This window comes from Melospiza melodia, chromosome 1, assembly GCF_035770615.1.
Source record: "Melospiza melodia melodia isolate bMelMel2 chromosome 1, bMelMel2.pri, whole genome shotgun sequence".
NCBI lineage: Eukaryota > Metazoa > Chordata > Aves > Passeriformes > Passerellidae > Melospiza > Melospiza melodia.
In genome coordinates, this window is record NC_086194.1 from 117,695,628 (window position 1) to 117,713,312 (window position 17,685).

The following is a 17,685-nucleotide window of genomic DNA, read 5'->3' on the forward strand; positions in this document are numbered from 1 at the left end:
TTTTGCCCCTTATGTCACAACTCATTCTATTCTCAAATCACCAGAATCACCTCTCAGCTCTATTTGTCTTTCTTATTCCTATCTCCATAATATTTTTAACTCCCCTCATATTATTTTTTTTTTGTTTTTATTTTTTAAGAACTAGATTTAAAAATTCATCAGTTTTCATCACATTCTGTCATTTAGACTTCAGAATAGATTTTACACAAACCTGTGCTGGAGGGGCCACTACGCATAAAATGCCCAGGGATTGGTATCACTCAGTATTTTGCTGTCATCACTAAAGGAAAAATCAAGCCCCCATATGGTCTGTCCCTGACTAGTGCAAATCAGAAAGAGCCTTCCTTAAAAGCTAGCTATTATTCAGGCACAATCATCATCATGCCAGCATCTTCCAAAACAGCACCATAAAATTCTAGATTAAATCACTACTCATGCCCTCCAATTTCATTTTATTGCTGGTCCTGCACAGCCACCATTGCTCACTGCATCACATCTAGAAGTTTTGTGAGAGTTTAAAGGGCATTTCGGAGCACCTGTCTCAGTTCAGACACTTGTCTTACAGTCACATTACAGATACCAGGTTTGAAGGAAGAAAGGCATCTTAACAGATACATGCATCCAGGCATGGCTGTAACTACAAAACTTGTGACAGCACACTACCTGAAGGAAACTCAACAATAACAAAAGGTCCCCAACCAAACAAGATCCAACCCAACAACATTTTTAGGAAAGGTATCAAGGAAAGTCAGCATGTCAAACCCAGCAGCTGGAATCCAGAGCTAAAATATCTTCTCCACTTCTTGATTATACACTTCAGAATGAAGAGAAAACCCCTCACAATTTCATAATTCTTAATAATAAAAAAAAACCCAAAACAACAACACAAAAATTTCCTTAAAGGCAGTAACTTTCAGACAATATTCAGAAAGGCTCAAATAGAGATCATGGCATGTTCCTTGTTAGGGCAGCAGCAATTTCCCATGGTTTGAAGAAGAATTCCCACGCTTTAAAGTCTGTTGTAGGTTCACTGAGTTATAGACTACTTTTCATGTTAGTTAATCAGTCCTGACTTCTCATTAGTTTACTTCCACTGAAACAATTCTCATGGTAACGGAGAATTTTAAAACGTTGCTTGCTAATCACCAAAGTCACAAGTTTCTGCCCCTTAGAGAAGATGTCAGAAACAGATATAGTAACAGCAAGAAGCTTTCCTTTCTTCCTGAAGAGGGATAATTCTTCTTTAAAGACTTGTTATCCCATGCTTTTATTCAGGGAACTGTAGCATATGAGATTGATTTGCCTTCAAAATATTTCAATAGGGCTTCAGAAGGGAGCACATTTCTACAGCTGTTGTAGATGTTGGGAGCACTGGTGGTAGTGATGGGTAGGTGATAACAAAAGCATATGCAGGAGTCTGATTTGTTTTTCTGTAGAATGTTGTCATAGGCAAATGAAGATTACCAACAAGTAGATGCATCTCAGATTACTAATTCACTGAAATTCTAATGGAAATATAGGGGTTACAGCCCATCCAGAGCTCAGATTTGCCAGTAGCTGCCTTGAAGACAATAAGCAAGATGAGGGACTAAAAGCTGCAGGAGCTTAGGAAAAAACCACAGGCTCTGAGCCAGCACACCCAGTGGGCTGGTATCACAGCTCTCAGGCTCTCTGTGGAGAGCTAAAGTGTTCTGCATCTTTAGAGACCTATTTTAAAACAGAATAGTATTTTATTGTGCCTAATTCCACAATTAAGAAAGCTATGTGCCAGAAAAATGTGCTGCTTTTTGGCACTTTAAGACTGCACAGAGGAGAAGGCATCAGCTCATGATGTCAAAACCAAAATGATACCTTTATTTAAAATCATTTTATGGTACAACACTGACAAAACCTCTCCCTCACATTGTTCAGTCCCTAAAATCAACTCAGCTTTGAGTATTCCTTTCTCCTTTTCTCCAAAAAATTGTTGACTCTATGCTCAGCAGATCTTTTGCAATGGGTTTAATGTTACTCTCCTTACTCTCCTTCCATCTGCCCCTGGAAGTCAAGATGATAAGAAACAAGGCATCTGCTTCTGTATGTTCAGAGACTTCATGGTAGAAAAATTTCCACATTATGAAACTCTGGAGTCCTAAAAAATTCAAGGTCAAGCAGTTATGATTCTGGAAGATTTTTGCCTTAAGTCAAAACCACTTGAGTGTTTTTTTGACACTGAAGCCACCAGAAAGAAGAGGGATTAGTAAAGTTATTGTGTTAACCAAAGAAGTGGCAAGAAGATTTGCCAAAATAAACACCATTGTGTGTACATCACTGTACACTGTGAGGCTGTAAAAGTCTATGCATTTTTCCATATAAACCAGTGCCACTAAACAAGAGAAGGAAAGGAACCCATTTTAAATAAGAAGCAAGTTCTTCAAACATTCCTTAAATTTTGTTTAGTTTCATAGAGGAAAGCCAAGTACTTGGCACATTTCAACAGCAGTAAAAGTGGTAACAGTTCCCTGTGAGAAGACAGAATTCACTGTGGAAATGACTTGGGAATTAAATTTGGTTTTGGACCCTATCTTCCCAGTTCAGAAAACAAAAGATTTGGAGTTAAAGAGAGTCAGATTTTAGTGAAACAAAATTGTGTATCCTTCTCATCTCATAGATGTGATGCAGTCTATACTGCTTAGACAGACTGAAGGCATGGAGAAAGGCAAACTAATTGAAACTCCACTATGCTCACAGCCAACATTTGTAGTCATTCAGAAACAGCCAGGTATTTGATGCTTTTATAGCTCAATCTTCTCTGTATTCTCAGATCACATAAGCAATAAGATCCTCTGAAATATTTTTTCTCCAGGCTGAATAAGCCCTCAGCCTCTCTTATTATGTCATGTGCTCCTGACTCTTGGTGCCCCACCCTGGGTTCACTCCTGTATGTCAATATTGGGCTGCATGCTCAAAACTGGACATGGCAGTCTAGATGTGGTCCTATAAGTGTTGAATAAAAAGGAAGGATCCCTTTCCAGTATCTGCTGTGAAGAGCCTTACTAATGCTGTCCAGGGAGTGTTGTGCACCACGACCTCAGAGCCTTTTCAGTAGATCTGCTTCCCAACAGCTGGCACCAAGCCTGCCTTATGGCTGGGATTACCATAAACCAGAGCAAAGAGCTTTTGTTCTTGCTGAACTTCACAAGGTTTTTGGAAGCCCATTTCTCCAGCCTGTCCAGGTCCCTCTGACAGCAGTCCTGCCTCCCCAAATTGGGTCACCCCTGCCTGGTGTCACTTGCAAACCAGATGAGAGTAACCTCACCATATCATGCAGATTATCAATGAAGACCTTGAATGGTATTGGTCCCAGCACTGACTCTAGGGATCCACTACATCCTTGCTGCAAGCTTGGCTTCACAACCTTGGTTTTTTAAGTCTGGCCTATTTTCCGTCCACTTTATAGTGTCGTTGTTCACCCCATGCCCCACCAGTTTTGGGGGCTATGGAGGAAGCTACAGAGGGTATCAAAGACCATTACAATTAAGGTATGTAAGAATCACTGCCTTTCTTTTGCTAGACACCTAATCATGGCAAACATGATTTGCATATGGGAAGTATTTTTTTCTTCTCCCATTCACCTTGCTGTCCTTCATGTCTTCACATGTGATTTGCTCCAGCAGTGTTCTCAGGGACTGAGGTGAGCTGGCTGGAGCACAGTTATCTGGATCCTCCTTCTTGTCATTCTTGACAATCAAGCTCCACTAACTTTTGTATGAAATCCAGGTGATTTAAATCATGCCTCGCTGTGCCTTCCCCTGCCATGGATACTTCATCAAGTTCAGGGGCTTAGGGACCTGGAAGGCCTGAGGACAAGCCTTGCAAGTGAAAACCACAGTATAAAAGGTACCTTAGCCTGTCTCATGACCCTTGTCACTATGTCGACCGTTCCAGCAAGCAATAGGGCCACACTTACTTGGCCTTTATTTCACTCCTGATGTATTTTAAGAAACCTTTTCTATCTTGCACTTCCCTGAGCTGGAGCTTGGTGAACTCCATTCCCATGTAAATAGACAAAGCCTCTGTATCCCTCCCAAGGAGTCAGTCTCTGCTTCATTGTAGGTTTTCTTGTGTGTGTTTGAGCGAGTCAGGAGCTCCACATCCATTCATACTCATCTCCTGTAAAGCTTGTCTTCTGAGAATGGGGAGAACAGTTCTTGTGCTCAGAGGATGCTGTCCTTGCAGATTGGATAGCTCTCCTGGGCTCCTTTGCCCTTCAAGGATCCACAGGATGCTGCCAAGCACGTCCCTGAACAAACATCTCCCCTCATCACACTATTGATCATCTGTGTCAAGAAGTTTTCTTCAATCTGTTTCAGAAATCTGGATTGCTTGTGTTCAGCCTTATTGGCCTTGCAGTAGTTACTGCTGAGGTTAAAGTCACCCAGGAACACCAGTGCCTGGGACTATAAGGCTTTTCCACCTGCCCCGAGATTGCTTCATCTGCCTTCTCCTGTTGATGAGAAGGTCTAGAGCAGACACCTGCTACATCACCTATCCTGGTCTGAACTTTGTTCTTTGTCCACAAGCTCTCCACTTGTTTGACACTTCACCCAGGGTTCTGTCCACTCAAAACACACTTTTGTATAGAGCATAACGGGAGAGCATCTCATACTGACACCCTGCTAGCACCTTATGGTACTACATGTGCCTTGCATTTACAACTGGGTTCAAGGTTAAGAAGAATGGGATGAGTGGGCCAGACATGCTGAACTTCCTTAGGTTTGTCCCTTCTTCGGTGTAAGAATTCTGAAGTCATGACTTGCTCGCACTGTTTTCAAATATACCTGAGCCACAGTAATTCTAGGGAAGGAACAAGATCTCATTAGGAAAGAAGGGGAATGCATGCATAGGCAAATGGAAAAAATTTCCACAGGACTGATTTCAGCGCTGTTGGAATATAATTAAAATGTTTTTATTCAATTATTAATCATAATACAGAGTCACTATCAATTCTACAGATTAGAGTTCAAAATCTTTAATGTGGGCTACTTATCTAATGATTGCTTAAACCAATTGTAGACAGACACAGATTTTCTATGTGTGTCACTAAACTTAAAATAATTAACAAAAGTCTATCTTTCATGATGGAATATACACATTACTGTTTGCAATATCTGATCTAAAAGCTACATAATTCATGACCTTGCACACCTTTAACCTCTTCCACATTTCTCAGATTTTGTTTCACTGTATTTAATTTATTATTTAGATTGTACATGATGCAATGTTTATATGATAATATTGATAAAGAATCATAGAATATCTAGAGTTGGAAGGGATCCACAAGGATCATAGAGTTCAACTCCTAGCCCTGCACAAGACAGTGCCAAGAGTCGCACCATGTGCCCAAAAATGTCTTCCAAATGCTTCTGGAACTCTGTCAGGCTGGTGCAGTCATCACTTCCCTGCAGAGCCTTTTCCAGAGCTAAACTACCCTCAGGATGAAGAACCTTTCCCTAATTCCAACCTAAAATCCATTGACACAACTTCAGGCCATTCCCTGGGGTCCTGTCACTGATCACCACAGAGAAGAGATCAGTGTCTGCCTCTCCTCTTCCCCTCAAAAGGAAGTTGCAGACTCCAGTGAAGTCTCTCCTCTGTTTCCTCTTCTCCAGACCAAGTAACTTCAGTCACTCCTCATATAGATTTTCTTCTAGGCCTTTCACCATATATACATAATATTACATATATATTTAAAAAAACCAAACCCAACATATATATGTATATATAGTATTATCTATATAAACGTTTACAATGTAAAGTTTCAAATATGTCACTAAAAAGGCACGAACTTTATAATTAAAGAATTTCCCACGCTTTTAAAAAACTTTTTTTTCTGTTAAAATATACCCAAAATATACCCTAGGACACAGATGTGTGCAATTGTACTTTCAAATGAAAATAGTGCACTTTAATTGTGCAGTGCTCAGTGTCTCACAAGTAACTGCCTGCCATTGTGTACTCTAATGTTCTATGCTAGTCTAGTCATTATGCTATGGAGTCATTCAAACCACAGATTGCTTGACACCCTGCTTTAAAATATCCTGAGGTTTTAGCTGGTATTTGCTACTTATTTGCAATGGCATGATAATTATTAGTTTAGTAACTGCCTATAGCAAAGCTTGTTAAAAAAAGAATGCTTCACATCTTGACTTAATAACATCTTACAGGTTATTTTTTACTAGGATTTACAAGTTTAGCTGGAAACCTCCAGTCTTTAAACCATCTGCATGCAAAGAAAAATAATGGAAAAAAGAGCTCTGTAACACCCCTAACACCTCTCATCATATATTAAAAAAACCTTATTGAACCCCAAAAGACCTGAACCCCAAACTCCAAAGTTTTTTGTTTACCACAAATTTCTTTAAGGTAAGAATTTCTATTTGGCATTGTGAGTTAATTCATGTGAGCCAGACTTTGATGTGTAACTTGATTTCTTCAAGCTAGAGATGAAGCACCAATTACTTACCTGACTCACACGCAAATGTCTTTGATGTCTCATCATGAAAGATAATTGCCACTGCATGCTTCTTTGTCTCTCGAGGCAATCTGGTTATATTTTTGATATTGTGCAGCTCAGTTACCTTAAAATGAAGAAAAGTATTTTAGACCAGTGCATAAATAGTACAAACAAAAATATTAACCTTAACTGCTCAATTCTTACTATAAACTGTTTTTTTCCTGTCCTAGTTTCAGCCAGGACAGGGTTAATTTTTCACAGCAAGCAGGAGAAGTGTGTGGCAAGGCCCAGATGTTATTCCACTCCACCTCACTCATTGCCAGGGGCAGGAGTAAGGAACTCTCTCTTCTTCCACTGGGGAGAAAGCCTGGTGGGGAAGAGCCGGATATTGTTGCGGGCTTTTCCATGTAAATTGTTTCTTTGTGCTGCTGGTACTGTTCATTTTTCTGTCTCATTGCTGTTTCTAGTAAATCATTCTTATCTCAGCCCATGATTTTCAGCTTTTGTGCCTCCAATTCTCAACTCCATTCCAAAGGAGTGGGAAGGGGAGGGGAAGGGGGAGTGAGTGAGCAGCCAGTCTGGATTTGAGTCTTGGTGGGAGAACTAAACTGGGGAGTACCATTACTAAACCCCTAGGTTATTTATATTTATAAGCTTGATAGTTGGTTAAAAAAACACACATAAATAGGTAGAGTCTTAAGTTGCAAAACTTAACTCTAATAACTCTATTTCTCTAACAGATTTCCACAAAATTCTGTTTCCTTAATAAGTCCTACATGGAAATAGTTTACAATGACATCAACTCAGCCTTGGGATTTTGTATAATCTATTTTTCAATTTCTATACTCATACAACTTGGATCAGTTTCAGAATCTGCATCAAATAGAAAACCTAATTTTGGAAGAACAGTGCTTCATTAGTTAAGGAAGGTAACTCAAGTAATACGTCAAATAGCATCACTACATTTGTAAGGGGAGATCCTCATGTGTCTTTAAAATCTATCTGTCATCCTCAAAAGAACTCAAACTTTCATTTTATTTTCTAAATATTTGAAAAGCTTATCAACAATAAAATACTCTTGCAGCAAATTTACAACATAAGAAATTCAATCTATTTCCATTTTCTTTTGATGCATGTATGTAACTACAATTAACAATAGGCTGGTGGCCCAGCCTATATTAAACTGATTAACACTTCATATTCTGAAATATTTTTCAGTTTAATATAGGCTGGTGGCCCAGCCTATATTAAACTGATTAACACTTCATATTCTGAAATATTTTTCTCAGTTTCTTAGAACTCTGGGCAAACTTTATCTGGTTAGAGTTAGGTTTTCTCAGGCAGGACATTTGCCTCAGGCAGAACTAATTTCCAGAAAAATGTCAACCACATAAGTTTGGACTTCTATGACTACAGAAAAAATGGACTGAATGTAGGTGGGGTTTTTTTGTTTGTTTTGCTTTGTAATTGTTATGCTTCTGGTGCACAGTTCCAGCATTCCTTTTCACATGCTGAAAATAATTTTAAAGCAGAGGAGATTTTATACGGTGCAGTTCCAAAAAAATGGAATATGTTGTGGCAAAGGCATTTCAATAAAATATTGATTAGCAGAGGAGCAGTGAAAGGCATCAAGACAACAAAGGCACTGAGACAAAGCATGAAGAGGAATGTGTTGTGTGCTGATGAACTTGGGACCAGTTGAAGACTGCTCTAGAGTCTGTCTTGACAGCCTTCAGCAAAACTCACTCCAGTTTGTCAAAATCTTTGTTGTAACAGGTGGGCCAAAAATGGATGTGGTATTATAAACATGGTCTAATGTGTGCTAAACTGAGGAGAATAATTCTCTGCACTGACTGGCCATGGTTCTGCCCATACAGCCCATGGAGCTTTGCTGGCTGAGGCACCAAGATCCAGGGCCCTACCTTCAGGCCACTCCCAGCTTGCCAATGCCAAATCTTTGCCATCGCAGGGGCTCTTCTATCCCCAGGCTGGCACCTGGTTCTTGCTCCTATTCAATTTAACAAAGTCCATGTCAGCCCATTCGTCCAGCTCATTCAGGCTGCTGAAAAGGCAGCTTGACTACCAAAAGCCTATCAACTGATCCTTCCCAATTTGCTCTCTGCACATTGGTGCACAGCTCCCTTATTTCCTCCATGTCCCTGATAACAATATCAAGAAAGGTCCCAGTACAGACTGCAGCATTTCCACACTTGCTACAGCCCTCCAAGCAGGTAACCACACTGACCACGTTAATAACCAACATAACCACATAATAACCAACCCATTAACCACATAATAACCAACCCATTAACCACATAATAACCAACCCATTAACCACAGCTTTCTGGGTCTGACTAGCTGACCATCTTTACATGATCTAGACATCCACCTGCATAAATAATATTGTCCCAACTTCAGTTTGAGAATGTCATGGGAGAAAATGTGGAAAGCCTTGCTAAAGATATTGTAGATGGTGATCGTACTGGTCAGGCATGACTTATCCTTGATAAATCCATGCTGCCTTTCACAAATATTATATTTACTCCATAGTTCTTCCTATAGGCTGAAGTAAGACTGCCAGAAATTCTCCAGGTTGACCTTTGGTTGACTGCCAAATTCTCTGTATTCTCCAGGTTGACCTCCTGACCTTTTTTTAGACACAGGTGCATTTACCTCACCATTTGGCTCCTAATCCTTTATAATTTTAACTTTTGTCATGCATTTTCAGGGCTTTGTAAGATTGCATGTATTGTACTACTTTTTGGCTTGGGGAAAAGAGAAGGGGTGAATACCACAAATATCTCTGTCCCATTAAAGAAGTTACTGAAATATCTGCTGATTTTCCTTGATCCACGCATGGTAAATGAACTAATGTGTGAGAGAGCTCTTGCAATCTCACAGAAATCCCCCAAAAGAGAAGAAAGAAGGCATTTTTAGGCAGAGGAGAGAGCAGACTCTAGAATTCAAAACCTGAGGGAACAATACCAAATCCATAAGTCATTGCTGAATTTTGAAGATAGAGAATGTCCCAAAGTCAGGGGTACAGATCTACTAGTCTTGCTAAAGACAAGGTACAGATCTACTAGTCTTGACAGGGTACAGATCTTCTAGTCTTGCTAAATAAGAAGATATAAGAACAAAATATTTAAGATTATTTAGGACACGAAAAAGTTCAGGTTATTATTAAAAAAAAATTTAAAAATAACAGGTAGTGCAATAGGAAAGGGAAAACACTGATACAAGGAAAAAGCTCCAGTGATTCTTACACAAGCACTTAATAAAGAAAGTGACATTTTCACATGTGTGTGTGCATGTGTGACACTGCACACTATGCAGATAAAAGTGCCTTAATACTTGCTGTACTTAAAAGGGAAAACTTCTCTCTCTGGAATAGCAGAAAAGGAAAAAGAATTGCTTTGAATAGTGACAACAAGGCATATTAAGCCTTCTTCTAGTCTCTGTTATATAGTAGAGATCTATTCTTTTTTCATAATACTTGAGATTTACAAATTACTGAAAGATCCTGCAATGCTTATAAGATAAGATAATAATGATAATAGAGCCAAAAATCTTACATTCCTGGCACTAAAGCTACAAAATTTTGATAGTAATTTATGTTTGAAACATAAATACAGACATACCTGAGCACACACAAGTGGCTATTTGTAAAGATGTTTTTTTGAGTCATCTCATTGATCAGTACATTAATCCTGCCTTGTTTAATATAGTCACATATGCAACATCCATCACATACACAATATCTTAAGAATATTGTCAGTAAAAAATGTACATACAACAGAATTCTTTTTATTTGCTGGTGGGAATTTAATGTCTGAAAGAGACAATGAAAACACTGCCAAATTCTTATGTGCTGCTTTTTCGTACCCATATGAGAGATTAAGTTGAACAACATGCAAGGCAAGTGAAGAAAAATAGTCCCCATGCAGGAAAAAAGGGTATTTGTTTCAAACACATTTCGATTTTTCTTTGTCTCTGAAATCTCTAAACAGCACAGAACTTCTTGTAACTTCAATGTGACACAGCTACATTTAATTGCCTCTTCCAAACTCCCTGACTTTTACCTTCTTTCTTTAAGACAAACTTTTTGAGCCATTTGTAGTCTCACACAGGAATCATATTCCTCTTGTCAACACCTTTCCACAAAAAATGGACCTATTTGAAACTATTTTGAGATATTGTGAGACACTTATGTTCTTGTCAAATACTTCAGTGGTTTAACATGCGTGGCCAAAGCATTTCTGCCAGGTAAGTGTTTTTTCTTCAAAAATCATATCTTTCTCATTGGAATGCTTTGCTTTACAAGAACTGAAGGAAATAATTTTAGCTACAACATTTTGAGGACATAGGAATCTTATAAAGATTTTAAGAAGTATAATTTTACTGGGCAAGCTAACAGAAAAAGAAATGGGAACACTTTGGGAACACAAATTTACACTAACAACTAGAAAGGCCATATTATCAAATAAGCCCCTCAGTATTTCTATTGCTTATATAATTTTCAATATCAGATAGAGATGAATATTTGCTTCAATGATCATCTTTTCAAATTGTACTGTATGCTTCCCTCCATGCTCAGAGTAGAAAGACAGAGGCAAAACTGTGAAAGTCTATCCTCCCATTGATAGAGAATTAAGTTAATGAAATTCTGAATTCTGGATTTAATGCCAATTAAGCATGAGTCATTTCTCTACTTGCTGAACATGTGCCATTAAAAAAACACCTGAGAGTATATTATCTTGTGTGAAGGAAAAGATGAACTTTGCCTTGGAAACAGATTGCTTTATCTCAGGGATTTTTAAAACTGTGGCTTAAATTTTATCTAGTATTTAAAAAAAGAAAAAAGAAAAAAGAAGCATTTTTAAAAGGGAAAAGCATCAAAGCTACTGAAAAGGCAAATAGAAAACTTATAAAAATCATGCTACTTTGAAATAATTTAATACATCACTTAGCAGATTTTAAGAATGTCTTAAAAGACTAATAAAATTTTTTAAAAGTACAAAAAGTCCCCATTTTTTGAGTAGTACATTAGGTAGATCTACTTTTTTTAGCAAGGAGCATTATACCAAAATTTGCTCCCTGTGGTATAGTAATGGACTTGTTTACAAAATTCAGTCTAATACATTGAAAATATTTTTGTTCTTCACAACAACAAAATATCATTCTGAAACTACCTAGAGCATTGTTAATCTTGCATCAGTAAGAGAAACATAAAAAAGGAAAAAGTTTTCTGTGCCATTACATGTGTAACAGTCTCACCTAGACATTCAGTGTGGGATTATACTTCACCTAAAACTGTGTTAAACTCTGAAAACAACTCAAACCAACAAAAACTTTGTAAATCACTTTTCCTATTTCCCCCAATTGTAACTGTCTAGAACAATATTAATTTCAACAATGAATAAAATCCCTAATATTGCCTCCTTAGTGAGTAAACTTGCAAATAGATTTTTTCTGATTTTTTTATCCTTTGATTTCTTCCAGTAGGTTAAATAAATCCTTTTTTTTTTTTTTTTATTAAGTTATGATTATGTAGTGTACAAATTTCCACTATCATCAGCATGTTAACTTAGACTTTCTTTTCTCTACTAGACATTTAGTGCTTTTCTCCATATGTTGCTCACTGTGGTATGTGCTAGGGACTCTTAGCACCTGGACCATTTCTCAGTTCTCCTACTCCTCATCAATAATTCCTGCTTCATTTGTCCATCACTCAGCAGCCCACACACACATTTCCTAGTTTGATTTTTTTTTCTATTTCTTGATTTTTTTGTATCAGTCATTAAAACCAGTTTTGCTTTTGTTCTAGAAAGACAATTTAACACTGATTGATGAAAAAAATCAAGAGTTACTAAGCTTACATGTTACCAAAATTTGACAGGGTTTCTTTTTTTCTTTTAGATTATTTTTTCATCTATTAAACAGGTTTTTTTCTTTCTTTGTGGAGGGGGGATGGGGCTTGACATAGCTGTATCAGAGGCATCCAAGTCGTCTACTTCTCAATAATATTTGATAAAAGGACATAGCCTTGAAGGGCTGCTAGGTAGGATAACTTCTAGGATTGGTAAAGGCATAATCTCACTCCTGCAAAATTATACTAGGCTAGACTTGCATCAGGGTCTCAAGGCTACACATCAGTGTTGGTTACTGTAACTTGGTTCCTCTCACAGCCAGGACTTTGCTTCATCTCAAAGATTCCTTATCAGCACAGATGAAAAGAAACACACTTGATCTGGAAACAATACTTTTGGATGTTTAGATTGTTCACCAAAATGTAATACTTTTTTACAGATACATCAAGCACTGAACAAGAAGGTGAAAGAACCTATAATAAGGTTTCTGACACTATTGCTCATATATCTTGATCACTCATTAATCATTTAAATATTGATTCAAGTAATGCAATGCACTTCCTCTCATCCTTATTGTTTTTCTTTATCTTGGTCTGGAAATAAGCCCAAAACTTTAACTTGTTTTGTGTTGGTGTAATATCTTATCTGGAAGAAAATCACATTCAGAGCTTCCACTTCCTTCCTTCCTTTAGTTAATGTGACATAGGAATAATAAAGTCCATAACTATCAGCATCTTGTAAATACTGTCTAGCCGCATCTGGGTGGATCAACCATCAAAAAAAACCCAAAAAACAACCCAGCATAGAGCAGTGCATCAACCTTAAACACAAAAGAAGAAACTGCAAACGACTCCTCTGAAAGAACCAACAGTTAACAAATCTCATGCTATACCGTAAAAAAGAACAAGAGGATCAGAGGAAGTATTTAGCTTATGCCCTCACTTTGAAAAAAAATAAAATCTTCATTTCCTTGAAGTCTTAGGATAGTAATATTTAACCTGAGAGGTTCACAGAAAATTCAAGTCACCTTTCTGCGTGAAGATCCTAAATTTGGCACTAATACCAAATACCTTCAATTCCCTACTCCCTACCAGAATGAGCAAGCAGTTTCAGAAGCCAGGGGACTGAGTTAGAAGAAATACTAAACGATTGGTCTGTTTCAGTTTAGTGCATGTCTGTGCCAAGAGACTAGGAAACCATCTGAAAAGCATCCTGATAGATTTCAGAAGTCTAACTCCACTCGTCTCTAGCTACACCAACTGTAACTTAATTCCAGAAAAGCCATGCTGCAGATATCTACTAAATAATTCAAGTGTAGGAAAACTACTACTATAAGAAAGCCTTTGGTGCCATGTAGCCATAGCAGGATACACAGGTATAGGCTGATGGTCAAGGAAATTATTTAGGACTGTTATATGTAAAATAAAATCTCTGAACAGCACACACAGGTCAGTTACATCTGTCTAGCCAGAAAAGATCAGATAATAGATTTCTCGTAAGAAACTTCCGGTCTCTCTAAAACACTGTAGTCCATGCCTGTCAACCTTAAGTCTTCTTTTTGAAAGAGCATTTTTTATCCAGGTAAATAACAGGAAATAATTACAAGATCACAATTTCATTATACTAGCAAAATATTTTATATTATGAAACTGTTACTGTCAATGCATCTTAAAACACCTATAATTTAAAATGTTTGGGTGTTTTGTTATCATTTCAGTATCTTAGTTATATTCTTAGATATGAAAAGATATTAAATTCCAAAATACACTTAATTTAAACAAAGGCTTATATTAACTGAGATGCATTGCTTCTAAACAGTATTTATGTATTTTTCTTCTTTTCTGATTACTTTCTTTGGAACTATGTTTATTTCTTTCAAAGAGGAAAGATTTCAGGAAAAATTCAATACACTTTCTCTTTAATTTATAACACAAACACTGAACATTTTTTGTTTGCTTCTTGTGCTAAAAATCTGTTCTAGTCATGCAGCTGAAGATGTAGGATTTCCTTTTGTATTACATGGATTCGTAGACTGTACATATATAACACATTGTGGGGTCTGGTTCTCAAATTGTACATTTAAATAGATAAGTCTTCCACAATTACAGAAATATTACTTCCAAATCACAGATATAATGCACATTATATCTGCATCTCTACAAAAATTACAATTCCATGGTAAATAAGAAAGGAGGTCCAAAAGAGATGAAAACCACAAAAACCATGAATAAAACCTTAAGTGCCCCATTCTGGGGTTATATCTTATTTGAATTCTTCCAAACATGTGCCTCCCATATAAAACTGGGAGGGAAATGATTCTGCAATTCCATCTACTGAATGTTATTTCCACTGTGCAGAGTCCTGGAAATTGCCTGGGCAGAAGAAAAGGTCTGAATTTACATAAATGGGTTTCTGTTTTGCATTGCACAGTACCTTCCTGTCATTTAAGTTCTAACTAGAAAAAATAGAAGCAGAAGAGAAAGCTATAAAATGCAATCATTTATCCTCTTATTTCCTAATAATGGCCCACATACGACCATCTGTTGTGTAATACCACGCAAGCAGTAACGTGACAGAGCAAAAGCCATCACAGGGACAAGGAGCAGGGACTCCAGTGAGGGATGCCCAGACAGTAAAGAACCACCCCAAACCAGAAACAGCATGGCAACAATAAGAGAGTGACATAAAAAGCAAGGGCCACGGCAACTGTCACAGCAGGAAAAGCGCAAAGGAGGCACCAATATGCTGCTCCAGTCTGCAAAAGGAGAACACAAGAATGTTGGCTCAGTACAGATCAGAGGAGCACAGAGAGGATCTCAAAGCATCTAAACATCTGCCTCCAGCTCAGCTTTCAGTGCCACTATCTGCAGCTAGCAGTGGCTTCTTTGACACTGCTAAATCCAATTGCCACAGAGTAGAAGTTTTGTTACAGCTTTGGATGGAGCTGGATGTGATTTGGGCTCTTAAGAAAAGGCAGTGTGCTGCCTGAAAAGCATTAAAACCTTCGAGACTGGGGAAATGGCTGCATTAACAGAAGCACAGGCCATAAATCAAGGAAAGTGACTTTTCTTTTATTTTTTTTACTCAGTATTCATTAGATCACATTTCTAATATCCTGCCCAGTTTTGGGACTGCAATGAAAAAGTGACTCCAATGACAAAGTGAGTTCAGCAGAGGCTCCCCAGGACAGCCAGAGCTGCACCTCTTGCCCTGTGGGGTGCAGAGGTTGAAGGAAGAGGCTGCTCCATCCTGCAGCAGGGATGGCTCTGGGAGCATCTAACTGCAGTGCCCCCAGTGCCAGCAGGGAGATTATTGAGGAGACAGAGCCAGGCTCGTCACAGCTGTGCCTGGGGGGAGGAAAATGAGCAATGGGCATAAACTGAGACAAGAGATGTTCAGGCTGCATATGAGAAGTGATGTTCCCACCATGAAGACAGCCCAGCAGTGGGACAGGCAGCCCAGTGAGGCTCTGCAATCTCCATCCTTGGAGACTCAAGGGGACACTGCCCTGTGCAACCACGTTTGCTCAGACCTTGGACCTCGGAGGTGGCTCTGCCGTGAGCAGGAGCTGGACAAGAAAACTCTTCGTAAGAAATAACTTCTAAATCTAAGAAAGGGATGCTAATAGACCTGCAAGGATATTTGGACCTTTGTGAGTTTGGATAAACCCTTATGGTATTAGGCCATTCAGAGTATTTAAGATGAAACACATTTCCACAACATCAGCATATATTGCACAAAACCAGCAATAGGACAAGGAGATGCAAGAGACTGGAGAACAGGACTTAAGGTTAAAATGTACTAAGAGGCAGAAAAAAAAGGAAAAAAACCCTATTTAATAAAAGAATAAAAAATCCTAAAGCATAAGATTGCAAAAGAAACATAATAAGGGAGAAGAGAAATCCCAAGATCAGAGAAGTGAAAGAATGGATCATAAAAGAGCAAAAACAATTCAGAAAGAGAACAGAAGAGTTTTCCCCATAACTGCATGTGGATTTACCCTTGGAAAAGGAGTTGTTATGGTAACAACACTCCCCAGGACTATTGCCAAAGAGTGGCATATCAACCTCCACATTATGCCTCTAGGGCAGGTCTCCAGCTGCTATTTCAGAAGAGTAAGTTTTTAAGAAACTTCTACCAAGTAAATGTTCATTCCTCTAATACTGAAAGGAAAACACATCTATAACAACAGTAAGAATCTTGTTTGTTAACTGAAAAAGTACATCATAAAAATAATAAAAAAAAAAACCAAAACACAAAACTGGGCAGAATTAATGAATATATTTAAAATAAATCAGACTAAGTATAAGGCAATAATGCCAGGGCAAAAAAGAAAACTTTGATGGGAAGAAATATGTGTAGATCTGATAGTAGTACGATGATGAATAATTTGAATAATTCCTTCTTATCCTCCAGATAAAATTGAGATTTAAAAAAATGCATGTTTGAATTTTTCAGCATTTTTAGAAAACCTAGATGACATTATGTAAATTTAGACTGAATACAAAATAAAATAATGATTTTAATTCCTCCAAATTTAAATAAATGGAAGAGAAATAAAAAATATTACTATTTACAACTGTAGTGGGTTGACCACTGGCCAAACTCCAGTGCACTCATGAAAATCATTTACTCATCTTCCTCTGCTATAACTGGAGCAGAGGAGGGGAAAAATCCAGTTAAAATAAAGCTCATGGGGTTGAGATTAGGATTAGGAGAAGGGGAAAGCAGGCTCAAAGTTTTAAAGGGTATAAAGAAAACTTCTCTCCATTCTTTAAGTTTTAACTATTTCTAAGTATTAGAACATCTGACTTTCATATGGGCTACCGCCTGGTACCCAGTTTCGTGGTGTGCTATAACTGATCACTCACCACATAAGCAGTTACAAACTCTTAATTTCGTCTCAATGAACTCTAAAAAAATTAAGGATGGAAAACAATCTTCCTCTGACTTTTGTTATGCTACTTTAAATGATAAATTGATTGACAGGGTTGGTAAATCAAACCAACCAGTGCAGAGTAAGCATAATAAAGTGATATCAGCTGCCTTTACTAGGCAAAGATGTAGGGATTTTTCCAAGCCAAGTTACTTTCTCTCAAGCCGTGCTGCTGTAATGCTGTCAGGATTGAGCTGCTGCCTAACCCATAAAATCAACCAGCCTGCTGGGATTATTCTGGTTCTGGCTGGTAGCCTGGTGTTTGAAAGTGATAGTTGAAATCTGATCAGTTCATGTGCACATGGACCTATTCCCTTAACAAACATTTTAATTAGGATTTTAAAATACATACTGAAAAAAATGCATTCACACTTCATGGTGTA

At 37.9% G+C, this 17,685-nt stretch overlaps 1 protein-coding gene across 1 annotated transcript in view; it reads right to left on the reverse strand.

Moving 5' to 3' along the window:
* DOK6 (docking protein 6) overlaps positions 1-17,685 on the reverse strand; it is a 241,777-nt gene that overhangs the window by 118,961 nt on the left and 105,131 nt on the right. Inside the window, exon 3 of the mRNA XM_063165446.1 lies at positions 6,506-6,620. Coding sequence (XP_063021516.1) covers positions 6,506-6,620 — 115 coding nt within the window. The remainder of the gene's footprint in view (positions 1-6,505; positions 6,621-17,685) is intronic.